Source organism: Chiloscyllium plagiosum, unplaced genomic scaffold (assembly GCF_037043375.1).
Source record: "Chiloscyllium plagiosum isolate Xiang-an unplaced genomic scaffold, Cpla_swu_hap1 HiC_scaffold_46, whole genome shotgun sequence".
NCBI classification, from domain to species: Eukaryota; Metazoa; Chordata; class Chondrichthyes; order Orectolobiformes; family Hemiscylliidae; genus Chiloscyllium; species Chiloscyllium plagiosum.
The window spans coordinates 4,734,323-4,760,832 of NW_028270184.1; the positions used below are offsets into that span (position 1 = coordinate 4,734,323).

The 26,510-nt window shown below is 47.4% G+C and overlaps 2 protein-coding genes across 7 annotated transcripts in view; both read left to right on the forward strand.

Annotated features, from left to right (window-relative positions):
• The window catches only part of syvn1 (synovial apoptosis inhibitor 1, synoviolin), a 38,170-nt gene extending 30,515 nt beyond the window's left edge, over positions 1-7,655 (forward strand). For all 5 annotated transcript variants that reach the window (XM_043682604.2, XM_043682606.2, XM_043682608.2 and 2 more), the window contains exons 15-16: positions 186-337; positions 5,275-7,655. In XM_043682604.2, the coding sequence (XP_043538539.2) occupies positions 186-337; positions 5,275-5,426 (304 nt within the window). In that variant the 3' untranslated portion in view covers positions 5,427-7,655. The remainder of the gene's footprint in view (positions 1-185; positions 338-5,274) is intronic.
• A 4,569-nt stretch (positions 7,656-12,224) lies between these two features.
• The window catches only part of LOC122543816 (pre-mRNA-processing factor 39-like), a 28,846-nt gene continuing 14,560 nt past the window's right edge, over positions 12,225-26,510 (forward strand). For both annotated transcript variants that reach the window (XR_015754544.1, XM_043682618.2), the window contains exons 1-5: positions 12,225-12,379; positions 18,267-19,783; positions 23,307-23,432; positions 24,540-24,658; positions 26,024-26,191. Coding sequence is in view for 1 of the 2 variants with exons in the window: in XM_043682618.2 (XP_043538553.2) it covers positions 12,298-12,379; positions 18,267-19,783; positions 23,307-23,432; positions 24,540-24,658; positions 26,024-26,191 (2,012 nt within the window). In the remaining variant the exon portion in view is untranslated. The remainder of the gene's footprint in view (positions 12,380-18,266; positions 19,784-23,306; positions 23,433-24,539; positions 24,659-26,023; positions 26,192-26,510) is intronic.

The following is a 26,510-nucleotide window of genomic DNA, read 5'->3' on the forward strand; positions in this document are numbered from 1 at the left end:
AAGCAAGGTCACCTTTGGCACCCTCGATAGCTACACAGCACAGTCTAATTGTCAAAGATTATAACTGGCTGGATTTTAAAAGTGACCAAGTGATTATGTTCTGGATCTATTGCAGGGAGGGGGACCTCATTAAGAGTTAAATGTAGATTTTCAAATGCACCCTGTCATTACTGTCCTCTATCTAGTCCGCCCAGACCAACGGCAACTACCAGCTCAGCACCAAGCACAGAGTCAACGGATCCAACGTCTGGATCACAGGTGGATTCTACTGGAGACTCCCCTCCTCCTGCTTTCGACAGCACCTCTGCACAATCTCCCTTGCAACCTGAAGAAATAGGTACCAGTTTCTACTGGATCTGTTTGCTGGCATGGGGGGGAGCCAGTCAGTTTGGTCTCCGAGAAGCTGACCAACTTGCTTCATGGTAGGGCTTTTGGGGGGTGGTAGGTGGTGGATAGGTTAATAAGTTCTGATGCGGGACTGTCTGAGCTCTGAGCTGGCATTTTTCACGTTTGTCTTTCCAAGCGGGAGGCCAAGGGGAAGTTTTAAGAGGTTTGAAAATAGGAAGAAAGAAGCCAATTGGACTTCACGCCACAAAGTTAAGGGGAAATGCAAGGCATTATTGATGTTTGGAACGCAAGTGTGTTCAAGTCAAAAGACTGAATTACAAGAGCGTTTTGCAAAACCTCTACTGTTATTGGGTGTGAAGGTTTCTTGTTGAGATATTCTGAGGTTTTGTTTGGTTTTGAAGCTTTTGTGACCTTCACACATGATCTCCTGCTGTTATCACATCATTCTCCACACAGTACACTTCAACAATAAATAATGCACAGGAATGTAGCATCACACTACTTTGCTTTGTGCATCAGAGAGAAATTTACCAATGAGGATTCTTTCCGGGAACAAGCAGGGTTAATCCTCGGTCGTGGAAGGACAAGGAATTTTCTAACGTGTTAGTAGACCGTTCAGCCCATCTGCTGCTCGCTGGTGTTTCTACTCCACACCAGCTCCCTTCCACCCCACCTTGTCATCTCACTGTAAAACAGTCACAGGAGGGTGCAGAGATTCAACAGAAGCTTGTAGCACAAAAGACAAAAAGCCAAAAGAAGCAAACTGAGTAATTTCTAATTCTAGAAAGTCATTTGAAAAACAACTTCAACATTCAGCAGAATAAAGTTTCAATCTATTCCCAATGCCATCAGTAGAGTCAGATGTACAGCACAGAAACCGATCCTTCGGTCCAACTCATCCTTGCTGACCAGATATCCCAACCCAATATAGTCCCATTTGCCAGCACTTGGCCCATATCCCTCTCAACCCTTCCTATTCATATACCCATCCAGATTCCCTTTAAATGTTGTAATTGTTCAAAGTTTGTCCGAAGATTTGTAGCTCGGGTGCTCGTTGTTGTGGTTCTGTTCGCCGAGCTGGAAGTTTTTGTTGCAAACGTTTCGTCCCCTGGCTAGGCGACATCATCAGTGCTTGGGAGCCTCCTGCGAAGCGCTTCTTTGATGTTTCCTCCGGTGTTTATAGTGGTCTGTCCCTGCCGCTTCCGATTGTCAGTTTCAGCTGTCCGCTGTAGTGGTTGGTATATTGGGTCCAGGTCGATGTGTTTGTTGATGTAATTGTACCAGCCTCCACCCCACTTCATCTGGCAGCTCATTCCATACACACTGAACTCTGTGAAAAGGTTTCCCCTTAGGTCCCTTTTAAATCTTTCCCCTCTCGCCCTAAACCTATGCCCTCTAGTTCTGGACTCCCCCACCCCAGGAAAAAGACCTTATCTATTTATCCTATCCATGCCTCTCATGATTTTATAAACCTCTATAAGGTCACCCTTCAGCCTCCGATTCTCCAGGGAAAACAGCCTCAGCCTCTCCCTACAGCTCAAACCCTCCAACCCTGGCAACATCCTTGTAAATCTTTTTTGAACCCTTTCAAGTTTCACAACATCCTTTTGATAGGAAGGAGACAAGCATTGCATGCAATATTCCAAAAGTGGCCTAACCAATGTCCTGTACAGCTGCAACATGACCTCCCAACTCCTGTACTCAATACTCTGACCAATAAAGGAAAGCATACCAAATGCCACGTTGACTATCCTATGTATCTGTGACTCAACTTTCAAGAAGCTATGAACCTGCACTCCAAGGTCTGTTTTCAGCAACACTCCTTATGACCTTACCATTAAATGCATAAGTCCTGATCAGATTGGTTTTCCCAAAGTGCAGCATCTCACATTTATCTAAATTTAAACTCCATCCGCCGTTCCTCAGCCCATTGGCCCATTTGATCAAGATCCCGTTGTAATCTTCTTCACTGTCCACTACGCCTCCAATTTTGGTGTCATCTGCAAACTGACTAACTATATCTCCTATGTTCACATCCAAAACTGCAATTTAAAATCCAAAGAATACCTCAATATGAAGTTTGATTTCTCCCCAGTTTCTGACATCTGACCTGTGAACTCATCTTGCATGAATAGCCTCAAGATTGAGAGCTCAAACTCTCTCCAGCTTCTAATAACCAAACACTTCTGGTGTGGAAGTTCCACAAACTAAACTTTGCTTTTCCATACTGAAGTAATTCTGCTTGTCCTGTACAGTCCTGCACATGTCTCTTGCAGAATACAAAGCTTGCTTCTGATCCAAGGGGAAAGTGAGGACTGCAGATGAGAATCAAGAGTGTGGCACTGAGAGAGCACAGCAGGCCAGGCAGCATCTGAGGTGCAGTAGAATCGACGTATTGGGCATATTCCTTTCATCAGGAATGAGGCTTGTGGGCTGAGAGATAATTGGGATAAACTCCCATTTATCTCTCAGCCCCCTGGCCAAAAAGCCTAATTCCTGATGATGGACTTTTGCCCGAAACATCGATTCTCCTGTACCTCGAATGCTGCCTGGCCTGCTGTGCTCTCTCAACACCGCGCTCTCTTGCTTCTGATCCAAGTCAGGCCACCTCCAACAGCTGCCTGAAGCTTTCAATCTCTTTGGTTAGTAATCAAGGTTACAAAATCCATGTTTATGCCACCTGTCATAAGCCACTATGTTACAAGGAATGCTTCATTTACAATTTCAGGGATTTGCAGGCATTTACTCTGACATATACTGGATTAGGTTCCAGAAGGAACTTCTTCTGATCTAGCTTTTTCAAACAAAAACCTCACTGGTCCTCACCTACCACCCCACCAATCTCCATGTACAGCGCAAAAATTCCACCGACACCCTCCTTCGACTGACCGAACTGGTCCTCACCCTGAACAACTTTTCTTTCCAATCCTCCCACTTTCTCCAAACAAAAGGAGTAGCCATGGGCACCCGCATGGGCCCCAGCTATGCCTGCCTCTTCGTAGGGTATGTGGAACAATCCATCTTCCGCAACTACACTGGCCCCACCCCCCATCTTTTCCTTCGCTACATTGATGACTGTATCGGCGCTACCTCGTGCTCCCACGAGGAGGTTGAACAGTTCATCCACGACACTAACACCTTCCACCCCGACCTCAAATTCACCTGGACAGTCTCGGACTCCTCCCTCCCCTTCCTAGACCTTTCTGTTTCTATCTCAGGCGACCGAATCAATACGGACATCTACTACAAACCAACCGACTCCCACAGTTACCTGGACTACACCTCCTCCCATCCTGCCCCCTGTAAAAACGCCATCCCATTCTCCCAATTCCTTCGCCTCCGCCGCATCTGCTCCCAGGAGGACCAGTTCAAAATACGTACAACACAGATGGCCTCCTTCTTCAAGGACCGCAATTTCCCCCCCGACGTGGTCGACGGTGCCCTCCACCGCATCTCCTCCACTTCCCGCTCCTCCGCCCTTGAGCCCCGCCCCTCCAACCGCCACCAGGACAGAACCCCACTGGTCCTCACCTACCACCCCACCAATCTCCATGTACAGCGCATCATCCGCCGTCACTTCCGCCACCTCCAAACAGACCCCAGCACCAAGGATATATTTCCCTCCCCTCCCCTATCAGCTTTCCATAGAGACCACTCCCTCCGCGACTCCCTTGTCAGATCCACACCCCCCACCGACCCAACCTCCACTCCCGGCACCTTCCCTTGCAACCGCAGGAGGTGCAACACTTGCGCCCACACCTCCCCCCTCACTTCTCTCCAAGGCCCCAAAGGAAACTTCCATATCCGCCACAGATTCACCTGCACCTCCACCCACATCATCTACTGCATCCGCTGCAGCCGGTGTGGCCTCCTCTATATTGGGGAGACAGGCCGCCTACTTGCGGAGCGATTCAGAGAGCACCTCTGGGCCACCCGGACAAACCAACCCAACCACCCTGTAGCACAGCATTTCAACTCCCCCTCCCACTCCACCGAGGATATGCAGGTCATTGGACTCATCCACCGCCAAACCACAACAACGCGACGGTCGGAGGAGGAGCGTCTTATCTTCCGACTGGGAACCCTCCAACCACAGGGGATGAACTTGGACTTCACCAGTTTCTTCATCCCCCCTCCCCCCACCTTGTCTCAGCCGAATCCCTCCAGCCCGGCACCGCCTTCCTGACCTGCAGTCTTCTTCTTGACCTCTCCGCCTCCATCCTACTCCGACCTATCACCCTCACCTTGACCTCTTTCCACCTATCACATTTCCAACGCCCCTCCTCCAAGTCCCTCCTCCCTACCTTTTATCTTCTCCTGCTGAACACTCTCTGCTCATTCCTGAAGGGCCTGTGCCCGAAACGTCGAATCTCCTGTTCCCTGGATGCTGCCTGACCTGCTGTGCTGTTCCAGCAATAAAGTTTCAACAAACAAAAACTTCACCAAAGGGACCAAATGCATACACTCAATGACAATTTGTTGAATCTCTCACCTTTTCAGCCCTGTTCATTCGCCTCAACCACTTTGTCATCGCGTGGCGTTTATTCTCCAACTCTGGGTAGAGGGGTTTTCATTCAAACCACCGGACATGAGGGACATGGTGACAAACTGGGAAGAGATGAGTTCAGGGGCTAATGTCTAAAAGCAGTTCACCATCCAGAGTGTGAACATTAAGTGGAGCAGGACCTGGGCTATATAATGTAGTCGTTCAGGATCCAGTCAGAGTGGGTGGGATGCTATTGGGAGGGTGGAGAGGAAGGCTTCATGAGAAATGAAGGGGTCCTCACTGGTCATAGAGATGTACAGCATGGAAACCCTGTCCTTTTTTTCCCCCCTCCCCTACACTCCTGCATCGGCTTTTGGGTGAACTGGTTTTGTTTTTATTCTTCTTAAAAAGCAATGTTATTCTTTGTTCAATGTTTGCAGGGCAGATTGACCTGGAAGGGGCAGTGGGATACTCTGTACCTGACTCGGCCGAAGTCCCGGACGATGAGAAGGACGCTCTCAGTGAACCAGATGCAGCCGAACTGCGCCGACGGCGGCTGCGGAAACTCGACCTACCCAGTGGCCGTCACTGACCGCTCGGATTAGACTACACGGCTCGACGCCGGGTCAGAGACGGGCGGTGGGAGGGATGGGAGGGAAACTGGAGGATGGGAGACAGCCAGAGAGAACGTGGGGAGGGCTTGGGCTGCAGCAAGAGAGGGTGCCACTGTGTTCTCCCTCCCCTCTCTCTCTCAAAGATGTGTTTTCTTTTCATCCCTCTATTCCCCACCCACCCCGACCCATCACCAAGTGCCATTGATCCTACCCTAATGCAGGGAATCCAAGCTTTGAATGTCGCTGCTGAAGACTCTGCAGCAAGTCTGAGAATATCGAGAAACGTCCAGTAAAAGGCAACAGATACACCAGCTGCGATCTCTTACGCTCTCTCGTTCTGTCCTTCTCCATGCGCACACCCTGATGTTTGTACCAAAATTTGGCAAGATTTCTCTCCCATCCTCCCCTCTGCCCATCCCCACTTCAGAAGGTCAATTGGGTTTGGACAGGGCTCCTGTTGCTATCTGGCATAGGGTCTTTGCGTGCTCGCTCGTGCTGTTTCTTTCTCTCTCTCTCTCTCTCTCTCCACCAAGCCCCTTCTCTCTCTGTATTTGCCGCCTTCTCTCCTCCGTCCCCCTGTATAATATCTGACAGTCAGTCTATCTCTGGTGTTGCTGTGCGACAGGACCACACCTCAGTAGCCCTGTGTCCACTGTTGTCAACGGGACGATCCATACAGTGAGCCTGCCCTCCTCGATGCACTTTGGCGACCTCTTCTCTTTCTCCCTGCCCCCCGCCACCACCAAAAAACACTTGCTGTCAACCAACCACAGCTGCAATAATTGTTTTTGACTTTGGATTCTCCAAATCCAAAGCGTTGATGTACCTTCCCCTTCTCTGCATGAACAGCCAGAGGGTGAGAGGTGACATGATCCACCTCCAGCTACATGGGTTAAAACAGCTTGGAATGGACTGAGTCTCGACGTGCTGGAAGACAGCTGCATTAAATATCATGCAGATCATTTGCCCGTCTTTCAAATGTTTTTAACCTTCCTATTCACTTGGTTTAATAATATGGCTCATGTGTTGGATCAAGAGTTTTCTCGAACATTATAAAACAGCAGAGCGATCAATGATCACAATTAAGTAGATGCTCATCTGCTTTTCATGTGAGAGGGAGGTAATATCTCTCCTTTGTCTGAATAAGCCTCTTGTCAATCTTGGGCGCGGGTATGGTGGAGAAAGAGAGTGAAGAGGCTTGGATAGGAGATCTGGGAACTAGGTCCAAGAGGGACACTTCAGCAGTTAAACTTTCACCCATTGCAATAGGATTAAACTGACAGCTTCTTTCAAACTAAATAGACACAGCTTGTGACTTTGGGACTTGTAGATTGGCTGATTTTTTTTAAAAAGTTTTTAATTTTACATAAAGCACTTTGTTTCTCATTTCAAATCCATTGTAGAGAAGTCCCTATTTCTTACTTCATGTCAAATATATTAGAGTTGTGTTTGTGCGCATATAACATGCGCTAGTCAAGAGGAGGGGGGTTTTGTCAGTTTTCCTTTCCCGCTCTCCTGACCAATCGTTCTCTGGGGATTGGCGAGGGGCCTGCAGCCCCCACCCTGGTTTGCCCCCTGGCAATTACTCTCTCTTATTTTTGGTGCCAACTGTGATTTCAGAGGCTGTGGAAAGGGTCGAGCAAGTGAATCCGCTAGTTTGTCAGAAACAGACACGAGGGAAGGGGACAGGCCTGCCTTCCCATTCCTCTCTTTTTGCTAATTTCTGCCCAGTGTAAAGATCAGTGGAAATGGCATTGCGCAGATTTATTCCCACCACTGCTTTCTTCAATGTTCCCCTGTCGATTTAAAAGATTTAATTGTTGCATGCACAAGAAATTTACATTCTCTATTTGCAAAAAGCAGCTTTGTAATTTCACTTCACAGAATGACTGAACTGGCTGGTATTTCACAACAATCCTGTTGGCATGTATTGTTGCCAGCAGTAACAGTGTGAGAGAACCTGTCTCCCCTTCTCCCTCTGGTGACCAATATAATCCAGGACTTTGGAAAATTCAGTTTCCCTTTCCAGTGTCAATATTGAGTTGGCTGATTTGTGAAGGGGAAGATCGATCTCCCCATGTCCCAAGGTGGTTGGTGAGGGGTGTGCTGGAGATGTGGGCTGTACTGTGGAATCCCAAGGGATTGACTGCTGAGGCTGCTGTACAGCTCACCCTCCCTGGGGGCAAGGTGAGCAAAGCCATTGTGACAATGTGGACTCCTCTACCTGGCTCATGCCAGTTGTAATACACGGCCTCCATCCACTAAACTGCATGCAGGAAGAATTGGTCCTCCCATCTAAGACCCTGAGTGAGGATGAGATGGGATTTTCTTGTGGACAGAGCATTCTGGATATGGATGTGTCAGGTTTTTTGGGGCTGTTGAAGGATCTGTCACCTCCACAACCCCTTCCACCTGCCAGTTGACATTAATTGGAGGTTGGGGAAGGTAGGCACTTGATGGTTTTGCTGTGGGGGAGATGGGTCACGTAAATTTTGCAGTGTGGTCTGGATTGAGCTTGCAGTTAGTGGCTTCTGTTGCTCTTGCTCTGAATGACAGTGCTAAGAGCTTGCAAGGAATCTTTTCCTGTTGTTGTAGTGGAAAACAGAAGGGAAATGAGGCCTGTTATTGTCCCTCTCCCTCTCTTTTGGGTAATGCTGAGTGTTCATTTGTAAAGTGCCTAGGATGTGTTGGTAATAAAAATTGGGGGGGGGGAGGGGGAAAGAGAGAAAGAGTCTGAGGGCGTGCTAGCCTTCATTAATCTGTAACACAATAATTGGGATGCAGGGTTCTGTTGGAAGCAATTAGACCTACTATAGTGTTGGATGCTGTCCTTTCTTCTGCAATCACCCTCTTTGTTGCTGTGATACCAAGTAGAACACTGTTGTCTTGATAGAGGCATCTATGCGAGTTGTAACTCATTGACACCACCAAAATTAAGCAGAATCAAACAAACCAGGCAGTTTGGCGGAAGAATACTGCTCCCAAAACAATAATACTGCTCCCTAAGGAATAAGGCTTCCTCTTGTTTTTTTTTTCTATTTGGATTTGGCTTTTTGAAGACTAAAACGTTCCAAACCTTTCTGGTTGCCCGATCAGCAATGTTTCTTTTTTTTTAAAACCCATTTTTTCCCCACCACCAAAAATTTCGGGAAGTATCAATTTTGAGAGTGTGTGTGTGTGTGTGTACATGTGTCAGATCTGTGATTTTGAGGGTCGTTTGGATCTGAGACATGTGACCTACAGCAACCATTTTCAGGTTCTCAACCTAATGCAAGGAATCTAAATGTAAGAGCTCTATACAGGTGAGGGTTTTGTGGTTGATTATTTAATTTGTACATATTGTATAAAATTTTAATAGCTGGAATTGTACATACTGCACAATAAATTCTGCTGGTTCTGTCTTGTGTGTGGTCTTTCTAACAATCCAATAGTGGTCATGTTTATTTTCACATAAACAAGTTAGCAGATGTCTGTACTGTCAAAACCCTATTCCAGTGCCAACATATCTTATGTTCCTTTGACAATACTTTCTATTACACTTTAATTTGTACTAACGCAACAAACATCCAGCAGTCAAATGCAAATGTGCCTCCTGTAAGCTTTTCCTCCATGTTGCAAACCATCCTGCTGTGGAACTATTTTACCGTTCTTTAAGGGTGTACCTATATCATACTGACGCCAGAAGTTCGTAAAGGCTACTCACCACCATTTCAAGGTGAATTAGGGATAGGTAGTAAATGCTGGCCCAGGTATTCATTTCTTTCTTTTCTCTTTCCCTCCTCTCTCTCTTTCCCCCCCACCCCCCCCCCAAAAAAAAAGCCCATTATTTTTATCAACCTGTTCAGACAGCTCTGGCCACCTGGGACTTGAATCTGCAAGGTTGAGGCACTATCACTAGACTTAGGCCGGTTAATTAAAAAGAACTGCATTTAATTGTTCCAATGTTATGACACACCTCTGGGGCAGGTGGGCTTTAAATTCAGACCATCTGCCTAGGGAAAGGCATGCTACCACTCCACTATAAGATTCTCCGCAAGCCTAGGTAGAAGTCTTTTTTTTAAAAGACCTTGTTAATGTACAGAGGCTGACAACAATGCCTTGATTTTAAACAGTGTCCCTCACTCCTTTAGGATATCCTAGATCAGGTTACAGTTAATTAAGTAGTCATTCTGCTGGAGGAGGATATTATTAGTTTGTACGTGACAAAGATCTCTAAATCGAAATGAGATAATCAGATAATGTTTTAGTAAGATTAGTGGCAGTGTCACAGAAGCTTCTTCCATTAAGACTGTAATGGTTAAAGTGTCCTTCTGCTATAGATAAGGATTTTAATTTAAAATCAGATTGATGCAAACTACCTCAGAGTGTAGCATCCTTCAGAGCTCAATGCATCCAGGAAAAAGCACTTGCTTGGTACCCCTATCCACCACCCAAAACGTTCATTCCCCTTTTCACTACCGACTCTCAGTGGCACCAGTGTATACCATCTACAGTACAAGGTTCACAACAAGAACTCACCAAGTGACAGTACCTAATAAATCTGTGATCTCTTTACAAGCTAGAATGACAGGGGCAGCAGCTGAATTGGAACAAATTCCCCTCCTATCAGTCACCTATCTCATTTGGAACCATTCCTTCACTGTTGTTAGGTCAAAATGCTTGAACTTCCTAATAATAGTGTGACGATACACACAGTGGATTTTAATTTTGATCTTGTTCGCTGTGCATTGCTGTGGGTATAATGTAGCTCTATTCTATTACCCTGTACACTTTGTATAGTATGATCTGCTTGCACCACACACAAAACTTTTTGCCACACCTAGGTACTGTATATGTGACAATAGTAAATTAGTGGACTGTGGGTGACCGCACAATACATTGTCTGAATCAGTTCAAAAGGTGGCTCATTATCACATTAGAGGACAATGAGGTATTAGAAATAAATGCTGGCCTAGCAAGTTAGAGGCATGCAGCATGGAAACAGACCCTTCAATCCAACCAGTCTATGCCACTCAATCTGAAATTAAACTAGTCCCACCTGCATGCACTTGGCCCACATCCCTGGAAACATTTCCTATTCATATACTTTAAAACATTGAAAGTGATGTCCACAACCTGATATTCTTTAAAAACAGCTGCAACTCAGTTGGGCGTATTCTCACCTTGGAGACAATGGTTCTGGATTCAGGTTCCACTATAGGGACTTAAAAACTAAAATCAAAGCTGACATTCCCAATGTGAGAGGGAAGGCCACACAATCAGAGGTGCTGTATTTTTTATGAGGATGTTAAAACTTGATTTTAACATTTGATGGCTCTGGATAACTTAAAAAAAAACTATAGCATTATGTTGAAGAATAAATCAATTATCTCTCACCTGATGAAGGAGCGGTGCTCCGAAAGCTAGTGTGCTTCCAATTAAACCTGTTGGACTGTAACCTGGTGTTGTGTGATTTTTCACTCAATTATCTCTGGTTTAGAAGTGAAATAGTGGACTTCAAACATTAACTATTTCTCTCTCCATAGATACTACTCGACCTGACCCACAATCAACATTGCAGAACCTCTATGAATTGGTGATTATTAAATTGCTGTTTGAAGATTGATAAATGCAAATTGACCACCACATTTCCTACTTTACAAGTATCTACTGTACATTTCAAAAGTAATTAGTTCACTGTAAAGCACTTTGAGATATCCAGTGGTAATGAAAAATGCATGCAAATAGTTGCAAACACGAGTCTGCAATAGCAAGTGTGACTTATCATTCCAAAGTGAATGAGAACTGTCAGCCCAGCAATAAATAAATAAATGCTGAGGATCATTCCAAATTCAATCATTAATTTCCCATTATTATGACATCATAGAACATAGAAAAATACAGCGCAGTACAGGCCCTTTGGCCCTCGATGTTGCGCCGATCCAAGCCCACCTAACCTACACTAGCCCACTATCCTCCATATGCCTATCCAATGCCCGTTTAAATGCCCATAAAGAGGGACAGTCCACCACTGCTACTGGCAGGGCATTCCATGAACTCACGACTCGCTGAGTAAAGAATCTACCCCTAACATCTGTCCTATACCTACCACCCCTTAATTTAAAGCTATGCCCCCTCGTAATAACTGACTCCATACGTGGAAAAAAGTTCTCATGGTCAACCCTATCTAAACCCCTAATCATCTTGTACACCTCTATCAAGTCACCCCTAAACCTTCTTTTCTCCAATGAAAACAGCCCCAAGTGCCTCAGCCTTTCCTCATACGATCTTCCTACCATACCAGGCAACATCCTGGTAAACCTCCTCTGCACCCGTTCCACATCCTTCCTATAGTATGGCGACCAAAACTGCACACAATAAATCATTGTAAATTAAACTTTTTCTTTGTGTGTAACTGTGGGAGCTTAAAGAATACACCTTCAGTGGTGTTTAGGCAACAAGTTAGCTGATCCCAAGCCGCCTCGACACCTCCCAGTCACCAATATTAGGAAATTTAATAAACACTTTGCAAGCAGGGCTTTTCTCTGTAGATGACCAAAATATTGCAACAGAAATATTGCTTGCAAAACGTTGACTAGTTCTCCTAATATTGGTGATGACTAGTACAGACATCTAGATGGCTTAGGATCAACTGATTTGTTTCCTAAACACCTCTGAGGGTGCATTATTTTAACTCCCACCCAAATAAAAAGTTTAATCTGCGGTGAGTCATAGTCATGGAAAATGAATACCTGTAATTGAAATTGGAATGATCTTCAGCAAAGGTGCAGAAAACTTCTCCTTTCCTCCCCTCCCCTTCCCTTCCCCCATCCCCAGTCAGAGCAGTTTCCGGTTCCGGTGCCTCAGACGATGGTGACAGGAGTAATGGAGGCGGTGGATAATCCGTGGCTGGAGCCCGAGCGGAATCCGCCGGCATCCGCTCCATCGGGTGGTGAGTGATCGCGGTCCTGTCACTGATGGCGAGAGAACGAGCGGACCGGTCGAATGGCGCCGATATTGACCGGGGAGAAGCGACAGGGGGTGGGGGCAAAGGATGGCGGATACGAGAGATTTGTCACCGACGCCGTGGAAGGGGCGGGGGTTGTGTTGGGGGGAGGGAGAAGATGGACGCTTGCTCGGTCGTCGGGATACAGTCGGAGGAGAAAGAGACGGAGACACTTCCTGTGTCAGCCTCCTTTCTCTCCCTTTACCATCGCCCCCGAAGTCGGGCTGGCAAAGTCGTTCGTAATGGCGGCGAGGAGCAGCCGGCGGAGCGATCCGCGCATGCGTAGAGCCGGACTCCGGTGGGTGGCGGGGGATTTGGAGGGGGGAGCAGACCCGGATGGGAACCCGGAAGTAAAGTCAACTACCTCCCCACCTACCCCAAGAGAGGACAGCACATGTAACTGCAATCTTTTCTTCACAATCGAAGGGAACACGGGTATCTGCAATCTCTATAGCGAGGGGAACACAAGTAATTGCAACCCCTTTCCCCTATATTGAGGGAACAGTTTTATCTGCAACCCCTTCCTCTTCCATATTGAGGGGAACATGTGTAACTGAAACCTTTTCCTCCTCCATATTGAGGGAAATAGACATAACGAATTGCACCTCAATAGAAGGGCATAGAGTTGTAGAGCTGTACAGCATGGAAACAGGCCATTTGGTAGATTCTTTTTAAGTGTTGTAATCGTACCAGCCTCCTCCACTTCCTCAGACAGCTCGTTCCATTCGTGCACCAGTCTCTGTGGAAAAAGTTGACCCTTAGGTCCCTTTTAAATCTTTCCTCTCTCACCTTAAACTTATGCCCTCATGTTTTGGACTTTCCTATCCTGGGAAAAAAGACCTGGGCTATTAACCCTATCCATGACCTTCATGATTTTTAAACTACCTTCAGGTCACCCCTGACGCTCTAGGGAAAATAGCCCCACGGTATTCAGTCCCTTCCTATAGCTCAAACTCTCCAACCCTGACAACATTCTTGTAACTCTTTTCTGAGCCCTTTTTAAGTTTCACAGCGTCCTTCCTATAGCTGGATGTAATGATCACCCCCCCCCCCCCCTGTAGAAGGGAATAGTGTAAATACCACGTCTCTCAGACTGACTATACATGTAATTACAGCCCCTTGCCCCAAATAGAAGGGGATATGTATAACTACCATGCTACTGACACACACATACCACCTTCTTTCTTGATCTTCCCCACCGCTCCCACCACCATAGAGGGAAATAGATGTAAGTACCAATGTGAGCGGCACGGTGGCACAGTGGTTAGCACTGCTGCCTCACAGCGCCGGAGACCCGGGTTCAATTCCCGCCTCAGGCGACTGTGTGGAGTTTGCACGTTCTCCCCGTGTCTGCGTGGGTTTCCTCCGGGTGCTCCGGTTTCCTCCCACAATCCAAAGATGTGCAGGTAAGGTGAATTGGCCATGCTAAATTGCCCGTAGTGTTAGGTAAGGGGTGAATGTGGGGGTATGGGTGGGTTGCGCTTCGGCGGGATGGTGTGGACTTGTTGGGCCGAAGGGCCTGTTTCCACACTGTAATGTAATCTAATCTAAAAAAAATCTAATCTACCTCCTGAGTCAAGAGAATTCAATATAGCTCTCTCCCTTTTCCTCCAGTACTGAGGAATACCACCTATATAGAGGGAAAGTGATGTAACTCACCTCTACCTGCATAATGATAAATAAGTGTTAACTCCCCCACCCCCATGGAGGGAATGTCTGGAACTACCCTCAGCACAGAAGGAAACAGCTGTAACTCCCTCATAGAATCTTAGAGATGTACAGCATGAAACAGACCCTTCGGTCCAACCTGTCCATGCTGACCAGATATCCCAACCCAAACTAGTCCCACCTGTAAGCACCTGGCCCATATCCCTCCAAACCCTTCCTATTCATATACCCATCCAAATGCCTCTTAAATGTTGCAATTGTACCAGCCTCCACCACATTCTCTGGCAGTTCATTCCATACACGTACCACCCTCTGTGTGAAAAAGTTGCCCCTCAGGTCTCTTTTATATCTTTCCCCTCTCACCCTAAACCTATGCCCTCTAGTTCTAGACACCCCCACACCAGGGAAAAGACTTTGTCTATTTATCCTATCCATGCCCCTCATAATTTTGTAAACCTCTATAAGGTCACCCCTCAGCCTCCGACGCTCCAGGGAAAACAGCCCAGCCTGTTCAGCCTCTCCCTGTAGCTCAGATCCTCCAACCCTGGCAGCATCCTTGTAAATCTTTTCTGAACCTTTCAAGTTTCACAACATCTTTCCGATAGGAAGGAGACCAGAATTGCACACAATATTCCAACGGTGGCCTAACCAATGTCCTGTACAGCCGCAACATGACCTCCCAACTCCTGTACTCAGTACTCTGACCGATAAAGGAAAGCATACCAAATGCCACATTGACTATCCTATCTACCTGCGACTCCACTTTCAAGGAGCTATGAACCTGCACTCCAAGGTCTCTTTGTTCAGCAACACTCCCTAGGACCTTCCCATTAAGTGTATAAATCCTGCTAAGATTTGCTTTCCCAAAATGCAGCACCTCGTATTTATCTGAATTAAACTCCATCTGCCACTTCTCAGCCCATTCGCCCATCTGGTCTAGATCCTGTTGTAATCTGAGGTAACCCTCTTCGCTGTCCACGACACCTCCAATTTTGGTGTCATCTGCAAACTTACTAACTGTACCTCTTGTGCTTGCATCCAAATCATTTATGTAAATGACAAAAAGTAGAGGGCCCAGCATTAATCCTTGTGCACTCCACTGGTCACAGGCCTCCAGCCTGAAAAACAACCCTCCACCACCATCCTCTGTCTTCTACCTTTGAGCCAGTTCTGTATCCGAATGGCTAGTTCTCCCTGTATTCCGTGAGATCTAACTTTGCTAATCAGTCTCCCATGGGGCACCTTATCGAACGCTTTACTGGAAGTCCATATAGATCACATCTACTGCTCTGCCCTCATCAATCTTCTTTGTTACTCCTGATTAGCAGGGATTAACCTCTGCCCCACATGTGTAACTAGCTCCTCACAGGCCCACAGAAGTGAATAGATGTAACACCCGCCCCACCGTCACCCTTCTGCTGTATACAGTGACAGAATTGTTGTGGTGTTGGAGGACACCATTCAGCCTACCATGGCTTAGTACTGTCTTCTTAAAAAAAAAAGATGATGCTGGAGAAATGCGGCAGGTCTGGCAGCTCCTATGGAGAAAGAGAAAAACAGAGTGGATGTATCGAGTCCAGTAACACACCTCTTCAGAATGACTTGATGCTATTCTCCTGCCTTTCCCCTTTGACTGTAAACATTTTTCTACCAATCATCTCAATTTCCTCCTGAACGCCTTGATTGTATCTACCTTCTCCACCACAACGTATTCTCACATTGCATTGTCAATTTTTGTGCAAAACCCAGTTTGTCCCCTCATACGTCATACCTTGCACTTCTCAGGAATCCTGCCTACACAGCTGTTGTATTCCAAGCATTGCTCAAAAGTCAAAAGAAAATAGAAACCAAAAGTCTCACTCTATTACTAATGGGTGTTTCCCTTAAGCTTAAAAATCAAGTTCCAGAAGAACAACCTTGAAAGCCTCATTATTTACCTTGATGGGCCACAAAACAAACAAAGTCCATACAAACTTATTCACTCTAAAGCTCGGCTTCAGAACTGTTTAAAAATAAATCATCGTGGCTACAGCATACTTAGGAGTTAATAATATACTTCAGGCACAGAAAACCCACAGGTTCAAACCAAACTCAAACTTAGGAAAGTTATTTTTAAAAAATAAATCTATGCACATAAATCACACAGTTTACATTCACAGTTGTCATGGAGGAGCAGAAGAAACTAATGGTCTGATGCAGCATTGAGGGGGTGCAATCCTGTTGGAAGGGTTGGGAAGGAGTCAGTACTGAGGCGATGGACAGTGTCAGAGGGCCAGTGCCAAGGGAGCTCCCCCATCAAAAGGCCACCTTTTGAGCTAGATAGAGGCTCCACCTGCATATTTGAGGTGGATGAGAAGGATCCCACTGTCACTATTTTTGAAGTGTAGTGTTGTTCCATGATGTATAGGGGCCAATTTGATCCCACAAACAGTATAATGATCTGGTCATTACCACCTTGTTGCTTGTGTCACCTGTCTGTGTGCAAATTGAATGCCAGGTTCCTATGTTTCAAAACCAACTTCACTTTCAGGTACTTCACTGATTTGATTATAAAATGCTGTGGTGTTTGGTTATTGTGAAAGCTGCTGTGAAGCTGTCAGTTTTCCCCATAATGCTGGTGACGCTCTGTGAGTTATTAGTCTGTCACCAAAGCTCTTATTTTGAGGTGATAAATTCAGCTTTTTGTGTTAAGGGGATATCAGCCTCCCGTGTAGTCTTTGCCTTTAAAGGTTGCAGCACGTTCTGCCGACTGAGGTTCCATGAAGGTGAAAAATGTTGGAATAATCCCGCAAAACTTGATTTTCTTGCTTCAAGGCTTGAGCTACCTTCCCCAGGATTTGCACAGCTTGGAATTGGTCCTATTTTCAATTTCATTCACCAGCATTTCTGTAAAATCCCGATTGATTGTGACATCTTCCATAATCAAGTGTGACAGCTGTAGTACAATGACTACGTAGGCTGTTGTGCTATTCTTAGTTTACACTTCGTGTTTAATTTGATTCAACATAGCTTAAGTCTCTGTTGCTTGCATCCTAACTTGCTGAGTCCCACGCATCATTCTCCCTTGTAAAAGATGACCTACATTTGTGCAAAGTTAAGCAATCCTTTCTTTTAAAAAGCCTGCTTTTCAAATCCCTCTGTGAACTTGATCCATGCTGTCTCTGCAATTTCCTGTGGTGGAGGGGGGGGGAGGCGAGCGGTGGGTATTCGTAGCGGATGGTGTTCACAAGCGATTGTTGTTGTCACTTCAGTATTTTCCCATGGTAGATTTTGGAACTGAACATTCTATGTCGGCAGCATGGAGCATCCTGAATATTTTCTTTGCACATGCAACCTGTTCTCGCTGTCGTTAACCCATCTGGAGCTGAGGCTTGCGACTATTTATCACTGCTGTTTACATACATGTGAGGTATTGCCTTTGGTAAGGCAAATCCGGTCTACACTTATACACTTAATGGTGAGGTCCTGGGGAGTGTTGCTGAACAAAGAGACCTTGGAGTGCAGTTTCATAGTTTCTTGAAAGTGGGGTCACAGGTAGACAGGATAGTGAAGAAGGCGTTTGGTATGTTTGCCTTTATTGGTCAGTGCATGAAGTAAAGGAGTTGGGATGTTGCAGCTGCACAGGACATTGGTGTTGGAAAGCTGTTGTGAAACTTGAAAGGGGTCAGAAAAGATTTCCGAGAATATTGCCAGAGTTGGAGGATTTGGGCGATAGGGAGAGGCTGAAGAGGCTGGAGCTGTTTTGCCTGGAGTGTCAGAGGCTCAGGGGGTGACCTTGCAGCATGGTTAGGGTGAATAGCCAAGGTCGTTTTCCCCAGGTAGTGGAGCCCAAAGTTAGAGGGTATAGGTTTAAGTTGAGAGGAGAAAGATATAAAAGGGACCTACGGGGCAACATTTTCACACAGTGGGTGGTACATACATGGAATAAGCTGCTAAAGGAAGTGGTGAAGGCTGTTATAATTACAACATTTAAAAGTCATCTGGATGGTTACATGAATAGGAAGGGTTTAGAGCAATTTGGGCCAAGTGCTGGCGAATGGGAGGATACTAATTTGGATGTCTAGTTGGCATGGACAAGTTGGACTGAAGGTTTTTTCCATGCTGTACGACTCAATGACTCTGCTTTGAGTCCGTGAGCATTAACGTTTTCCTTTTTGTTTTGCAGATGATGAGCAGAAACTATTCAACAAAAGCCGCCGCGGTGGGAGTAATCCGTGCATCACGCAGAATTTGCCCACTCGGGTTCTCGGCTTGCGTGTTGATGAGACTGCCGTGGAGGAGGCCTCTGCTGACAGCCCAAGCCCCTGTGACGGGGACACTGGAGAAGAATCAGCAGCCAGTACTCCAGCACCGAGTGACGGAGACACTGGAGAGGAGCTAGCGGCAGATTCCACTGCTGACACCGGGGAGGAGTCTGCAGCTGATTCTACTGGCCCTAGTGACGGAGACTCTGGGGAAGAATCAGCAGCTGATTCCACAGGACCCCACGACACACGAGAGGAGTCAGCCGCAGACTCCACCGGCCCGAGTGATGGTGACACTGGCGAGGAGTCCGCAGCAGACAGTCCTGCTCCCTGTAATATCGACAGGCTACTAGACACAGCAGCTGACTCCACCGGCCCAAGTGGTGGGGCCATTAGGGAGGAGACAGCTGCTGACAGTCCTGGCCCATGTGATACAGACAGTGTAGAGCAGGCAGCTGCAGGTAGTCCTGGTCCATGTGATGGGGACACTGTCGGCGAGACTGCTGCTGAAAGCCCTGGTCCCTGTGATACAGACACTATGCAGCAAGGCCCTGCAGGGAGTCCTGGTCCTTGTGATACGGACCCTGTGGGGGACGCGGCTGCTGACAGTCCTGGCCCCTGTGACACAGACACCATAGAACAAGGAGCTGCAGGTAGCCCCGGTCCCTGTGACACAGACACTGTCAGGGGGACAGCAGCAGGTAGCCCCGGTCCCTGTGACACCGACACTGGCGTGGAGACAGCTGCAGCTAGTCCTGGCCCATGTGATACGGACACTGTTGGGGAGTCAGCAGCTGACAGTCCAGGTCCCTGTGATGGAGACACGGTAGGGGGTATGACTGCAGATAGCCCTGGTCCCTGTGATACGGACACTGTAGGGGAGACAGCTGCTGACAGTCTCAGCCCACGTGACCGAAATGAAGTAGAGAAACTGGCTGCTGAAAGCCCACGTCCGTCTGGTGTTCAGAGCTCAGCCGGAGAGCTAGCTACAAGTCCCAACCCACCAAGTGACCAGGACACTGTGGCAGAGATGGAGATAGATGGACTGGGTATGGACAAGGAAACAGCCGAGGAATCACTGGTTGCCGAGTGCACGAACATAGACCATGGTCAGGACGCTTTGAGTGGACTGGCAGCTGACTCTTCGAGCAGTGCGACAGCGCTGGAGGCAGTGACCCTGCTCCCCGCGAGCACCAACGGTCCAGAACACGCAATGGACAAACTGATCCATCCTGACATTGCAGACTATATGGCGACGGAGAGCACCACTGACTGTCTGGATGCGTACGGGCAGGCCAGTGGTGATTATGGAGTCATAGAGACTGAGGACAGTGTCCCTCCGTACCCCACCGACTTTGAGAAGTATTGGAAAATAGTTGAGGACAATCCATATGATTTTACAGGATGGACATATGTCCTGCAATATGTGGAACAAGAGGTAAGGCAGTCGTTGTGTCGGTGTTACTGTGCTAGCATGCCTTCTATATCACTTGCCTTTTTTTCCCCTGGTGGTAAACTCCCAACAGCAGTTTAACTAAGAGAGCAAGTGGACAAGGGTCTCTCTGCTGTAGTTTTTTTTTCCCAACACCGGTATTTTTAGCAACACTTCTGTAATGTGATGCCTTCTGTGCAGTGAGGTGGGGCTCTAAAGCGCGAGAGTGATTTGACACCAGAACAAGTGGGGATCAGAGGCGGGTGTTTGGATTGCGACTGTCACTCAGTTCTGAAGCAGGGCCGGTGAGGGTGTGGATATAGGTTCACCTGATGTGAGTGTGTCCACCGACTTAACGTCAAACAGAGGAAAGTGAATTCAAAGCAAAGCAGTGTTGGAAAGACTTTGACAATCTCCTGCAGAGGGGAGACTGCGTGGGTCAGGAACTAGAGAATTTTGAGGTTGATGGGGCGCCTGCAGGACAGTGAAGGGATGTAACGGCAGGGACAGGGTCTTGGCACAGTCTAGCGTCTTGGTCAGAGGCATCCAGGATGAGTTGCAGGTTGTGTGGGAAGGAAATCAGGGGGCCAGCAAGAGAAACAGTGGTGTAGAGGTAATATGGGTTGACGAAAGACAACATAATCTTCACTGGAGGTGGAAATAGGTGGTAAGGATGTGGGATGAAGGTGCTCTCTCTGAGGTTGGAGTCATCTGGAGGAGGGTGAGGGTGTTTTTAGATTCGATTCCTGACCGTTTGGAAACAGGCCATTTGGCCCAACAAGTCCACACTGACCCTACGGAGAGTAATCCAACCCGACCCATTCCCCTACCCTTTATTTATCCCGACTAATGCACCTAACACTATGGGCAATTTCCCATGGCTAATCCACTCTAACCTGCACATCTTTGGATTTGTGAGAGAAAACCGGAGCACCCAGAGGAAACCCACACAGACACGGGGATAATGTGCAAACTCCACACAGACAGTTGCCCAAACAGGAATTGAACCCGGGTCCCTGGCGCTGGGAGGCAGTAGTGCTAACTGCTGTGTCACTGTGTTACCCACAGAGGTTGAGAGGTGATATTTCTCATCCAGGCCAAGGAAAGCGATGGGACTGGATGGGTTACCAACTAATGCGATGTGTCTTGACAAGGTTCCACACAGGAGATTGCTGAATAAGATTAAGAGCCCATGATGTTAGGGGCAAGGTATTGGCATCAGTAGAGGATTGACTGACTGACAGAAGACAGGGAGTGTGGACAAAGGGGGGTTTTTCAGGATGGCAGCAGGTGACTAGTGGGAATTCCACAGGAGTCTGTGTTGGAACTATGACTATTGGAAGGTGAGGTAGCTCAGTGGTTAGCATTGCTGCTTCCCAGCACCAGGGGCCCAGGTTCAATTCCAGCCTCAGGCGACTGTGTGGAGTTTGCACATTCTCCTCCTGTCTGCAGGGTTTCCTCTGGGTGGTCCAATTTCTCCTCTCAGTCCAAAGATGTGCAAGTTAGGTTAGTTGGCCATGCTAAAAAAAGATCCCATAGTGTCCTAGGATGTGTAGGTTAGCCATGATAAAAACCCAATGTGGGTTACAGGATGAAGATTTGGATGGGATGCTCTTCGGGGGGGGTCACTGCAGACTTGATGGGCCAAATCACCTCTTTCTGTGCTGTAGGGATTCTATATTTACATTACACATTAATATTCTGGACAGAGAAACTAAGGGCGTTGTTGTTAACTTTGGAGGTAATGCACAGAAGGGTGGAAGGATGGGTAGTGTTAGGGAAGTGGCGGCTTTGCAGAAGGACAGACCAGGAGAGTGGGCAATGAAGTGGCAGGTGGAATACAGTGTGGGGCAAGTGTGAGATTAGGCACTTCGGTCAGAACAATAGAGATGTAGACTGTCTTCTAAATCGGGAAAAGCTTCAGAAATCTGCAGCACCAAGGGACTTGCGAGTCCTGGTTCAGGATTCTCTTCCAGTTGACATGCAGGTTCATTTGGCAGTTAGGAAGGCAAATGCAATGTTAGTGTTCATTTTGAGAGGGCTAGAATACAAAAGCAAGGATGTACTGCTGAAGCTGTAGAAAGCTCTGGTCAGGCTGCATTTTGAATATTATGAGCAATTTTGGGCTCCTTCTGTAAGGAAGTTTATGCCTGCCTTGGTTGGGTTCCAGACGAAGCTCACCAGAATGATCCCGGGAATGAGGGGCGTGCTTGAGGACTCTATGTACTTGGTGGAGTTTAGAAGGCTGAGGGGGCAATCTGATTGATTGAAACTTCCAGAACACTGAGGGGCCTGGATAGAGAGGATGTGAAAAAGTTGTTTTCTCTCGTAGGAGAGGCAGGACCCAAGGGCACAGCCTCACAGTAAAGGGTCAACCTTTATGAGCAAATGAGGAGGGAGGGTGTCAAAGTCACAGCTGCAGAATGCTGTGGAGGCCGAGTCATTGAGTGTCTTAGGACTGAGGCCTAACAGTTCTCGATTTGCGAGAGGGTCAATAGTTAACAGGAGATGGCAGGAGCAAAGGTTTGAGAAACAGATCAGCCATGATCACATGGCGGAGCAGACTCAATGGCCAACTTCCGCTTCTATATTTTAGGCTCCTTGATCAAATGCACAATTGTGCCAGGGCAGAGCTGTATGGCTTCGTGGTAGGGGAGTGTCTGTCAATGGGTGTGAATCTGTAATAGGTTGGAGAAAAGGAAACACCATTGGCCGAGGGGAGAGAGCATTCAGTTGGTGGGTTGGTAGAGGAATGGGAGAGGATGCTTCCCCTGGCAGGGGTGAGGAAATGGACAGGCCTCTGTGCTGTCCTTTCAGCGAGGTTCCTTAATTAGTGAGTGATCAGCAGTGGGAGGGTGGAATACTATGGGACAGTCACTAGAGTTGTTTGTAGAGTTCAAGCCAATATCAAGGACTTGACCAAATGATCTAAGCTGATGCCCCCAGGGCCAGCACTAGGGGAGTGCTGCACTGTCGGAGCTGCTGTTTCCTAATGAGACTTTAAACTCTGGCTATATCAGGTGGGTGTAGAAAAGTCCCAACTGTATTTTTGAAGAAAATTAGAGTGTTTTCCACGGGTAGCCTGGCCAACTTTCTCACCTGGCCAACGTTCCTAACTGCTCGCTCTATGTTTATGTGGGGCCCACCTGTCCTCCTCCATCCCTTCAGGACAGGAATATTCCAAGACAAATGGGATTTGTGATCTCCATCCCCACCTTCAGTCACTGAGCCTGTCCCCACAGGAAAATGGCTGGGGCACCAAGGTCAGGTGACTTTCTCTTCTGCAGTTCCACTGTCATTGGCTCGTGTAGCTTCCCCAGAGAGTAGGTGCTCCCTCACTCCCTTGCCTGCTTCAGTTGCTGAGGCTATGGACGTGAATCCCAGCCGAGCAGGCAGGCAGAGAGCAGTGTATCCCAGGACTCCTGGCTTAGCAGGTTTGGCAATGTCTCTGACTGGAACGTAAGGTCGTGTGTCTCGGGGCGTGGTGCAGGACTGGGCTGCTCTCTTGTTCATTCTGGTCTTCTTTCAGAATCACATCTGGGCCGTGCGGAAGGCATTCGATGCGTTCTTCGCCCGCTATCCCTATTGTTATGGCTACTGGAAGAAATATGCCGACATAGAGAAGCGCCTGGGGTTCACCAAAGAGGCAGAGGAGGTGAGGGGACTGACGTGGGGAGCTTCGGGGGCTGCTGTTTCTTTTGGGTTATTTAAGCTGATAAATGTTGCTCGCATTCTACCGAGAGGAGATCCAGCTGACAGTTTCCCTGGAATTTGCCTATCTGTCAGATTACAGCTCGAGTCATCTGCTTGGATGTGATGACAGCTGCCAACTTGTGTCTGCAATAAGTTAAATCATTGCCCATGCACATCTTGTGAAACAGATGTCCTTTTTGCTTGTCAGCATAGAGTAAACAGTAGAGATTGAGAGTGTGTATGAAAACTGTTTATCGTCCCTTCTCTCGCTCACCCAGAACACCAGTGTCTGCTCTCTCCACTCTGCGATGGTTTCTGCCTGAACAGCTCTCAGTAGCAGAGCACCCCCGAGATCCAGCAATTCACCGTGTGAATAATCTCTTCCTGATCCTGCTCCTTCCTCTCTCTTCTCTTTACGTTAATGACTGTATTACTGCCACCTTCCCAAGTTAATAGAAATCCGTGCAGGATGGTGGAGCTTCTTCACCGTTGGCACAAGCTCTGCTCATTAAACGTTCACAGGACAGGGGCAGAATAATTTTTTGTCTACTGAAAGTAAAAGCTGCTTCCATTCCTTTTTAAAGTGAAAGTAGAATTTTCTCTACACTGTTCCCATTAAAAAACCCCAGGACAGGGACAGCACAGCATTAGATACAGAACAGAGATACTGTTTCAATCAAACATCCACAGGACAGTTAATACACAAGGTTTAATACAGATTAATGCTCCCTCTAGTATTTTAAACAGAAAGTAAAGCTTTCTTGCAACTGTGTCCCCATCAAACTCTCCAAGAACAGGTACAGCTCTCTGTACCCTTTTAAAGTGTAAGAAAAGCTCTCAACACTGTCCCCATTAAAGTCCCAGGTCAGGTACAGGATGTGTTAGATACAGAGTAAAGCTCCCTTGTCGTTGTTCCCATCAAACACACATAGGACAGGGACAGCGTGGGGTTATTTACAGAATAAAGCTCCTTTCATGCTTCACTGTGCCTAGAGCCACGTTCTCTGAAACATACCATAATTCTCCCGATACATTCCGATAGTTGCAGCTTGCTGTTTTTCTGCTGCAGGTTTACCAGCGAGGACTCCAGTCCATCCCACTTAGTGTCGATCTTTGGGTTCACTACATCACATTCCTACAGGAGATCCTCGAAGCTACCAATCCTGAAACTCCTGCTAAACTCCGGAGGTAAGCCCATGTCATCTGACTTTGAAGTGGACAGGGATGGGGGGAGTCTGTGCCTGGTGCCCAAACCTGAGTTGTTGTTTGTTTCTGAGCAAGCTGGATTATGACTGAACTGGTGTTATTTCAACCCCTTGTTTTTCAGCAAGGCTTCACGGAGATCCCAGGTTGTTGCAGCACACAGAATTGCAGAGGCAGGACAGGCATGTAAGATCACAGAATCTTTTGGGTGTGGGAAATTCCACCCCGGCTTAACAAACGGAAAATAAGGGATGGCAGCATTTGGTCAAAGAAGCAACAGCAAACTGCGGGCAGTCCTGTTTGGCAGCAGGTGGCTACGATCTGGCAGGCACTGTTTCCACGTCCAGGAGTGTCCCTTCTTCTTGGTTATCCTATTTGATTCACTGCCATTCACTACCATCTTAATGCGCAGCAGTCGTACTCTGAGCCTACGCGCCAACGTTTGTGCTCCCCAAGGATTTGAAACTTGTCATCATGGTGAAAGTCTCTTTGTCCAACAATAGTTGTGCCATCTGCCGCGACCTTCATTCAGCTGGCCTCTCTTTCCACGGGCTGTGGTACCCTTCTCCAGGTCGACCAGCAGCACTCCCCATGTCTTGAGGAGCTGATAGGTTTGAGCTGCTGGCTGTGGACATAGCTGACGTTCCAACGAGGTGCTGAGAAAATGCAGCTTGCTCACAGGTGAAGATCAGGAGTATTCTCTGGCTGTCCTTGGCACCATCCTAAACTGATGAACCTGTCTGTGCTGATTGAGCGAGCTTTGCAGCGACCAGTTGGCTGCTGTGTCGCCACCTTTCCAGGGGCTGCATAAATGAAGGAAATAAGACTTGAATTCCTAGTCAATGGAAGGACGTTTTGAAGTGAAAACCCTGTTGTAATGGAGGCACTGCAACCAGTTGGCACACAGCAAGCTCTTGCAGGAGAAATGTTGGCCTCGGGACACCGGGTAGAATCCTCCCTCTCCGTGCATGGACACAACCACGCAGACTTACATACATACACACAGACCCATGCACACGCATGCGCACATACTCTCATGCACACTGACCCATGCACGTGCGCGTGTGCGCACACACGCAGGCACCAGCTGCTCTTCTACCAGTGCCTGTGGGAAGCCTTGCACCCAACCACATGGGACCTCAGTTTAATGTCTCATCTGAAAGGATAGAGTGATGTCCCTGAGCAACAGTGGAAACAGTCATTGAGATGGTGGGTAGGGAGTTCTTGATGTAATGCTCCTAATCAAGATTCATATTTATTGGCCTCTGTAGCCTGCACTGCTTTGGACTGTTGATGGATCCACTTGGGCTGTTTGTTTGTTTGTTTATTTATTTATGTATTTATTTGCAGTGTGTTTGAAATGGCGTTGGCTGCTGCTGGCACAGACTTCCGTTCTGACCGGCTCTGGGATCTATATGTGAACTGGGAGAAGGAGCAGGGTCAGCTGAAGGCTGTAACTGCCATTTATGACCGGGTGCTATCAATACCGACGCAATTGTACAGTCACCACTTTGAGAAGTAAGTAAAGGAAGGGCTCTTGCACGATTAATGCGCAGTGTTGTAAATTATGCTCACCGTTGATCCGGTAACCCGACTGGTGTCATAAAAATATATCCAGCACAGAAACCAGGAAACTTCCGTGTTTCTGCTTCACACAGGCCGCCTCCTACTCCTCCCCTCTGTCTCCCTTGCATTTATTTTTCCCTTCTATGTTTATCCAGCTTTCTCCCTAAATACATCAACATCTTTCACCTCAACCACTCCCTGTCTGTGTGTGTTCCACAGACTCTCTGCTCTGAACTTTCTCCTTAGTTGGAGATGATTGGGGGCCTGTTGG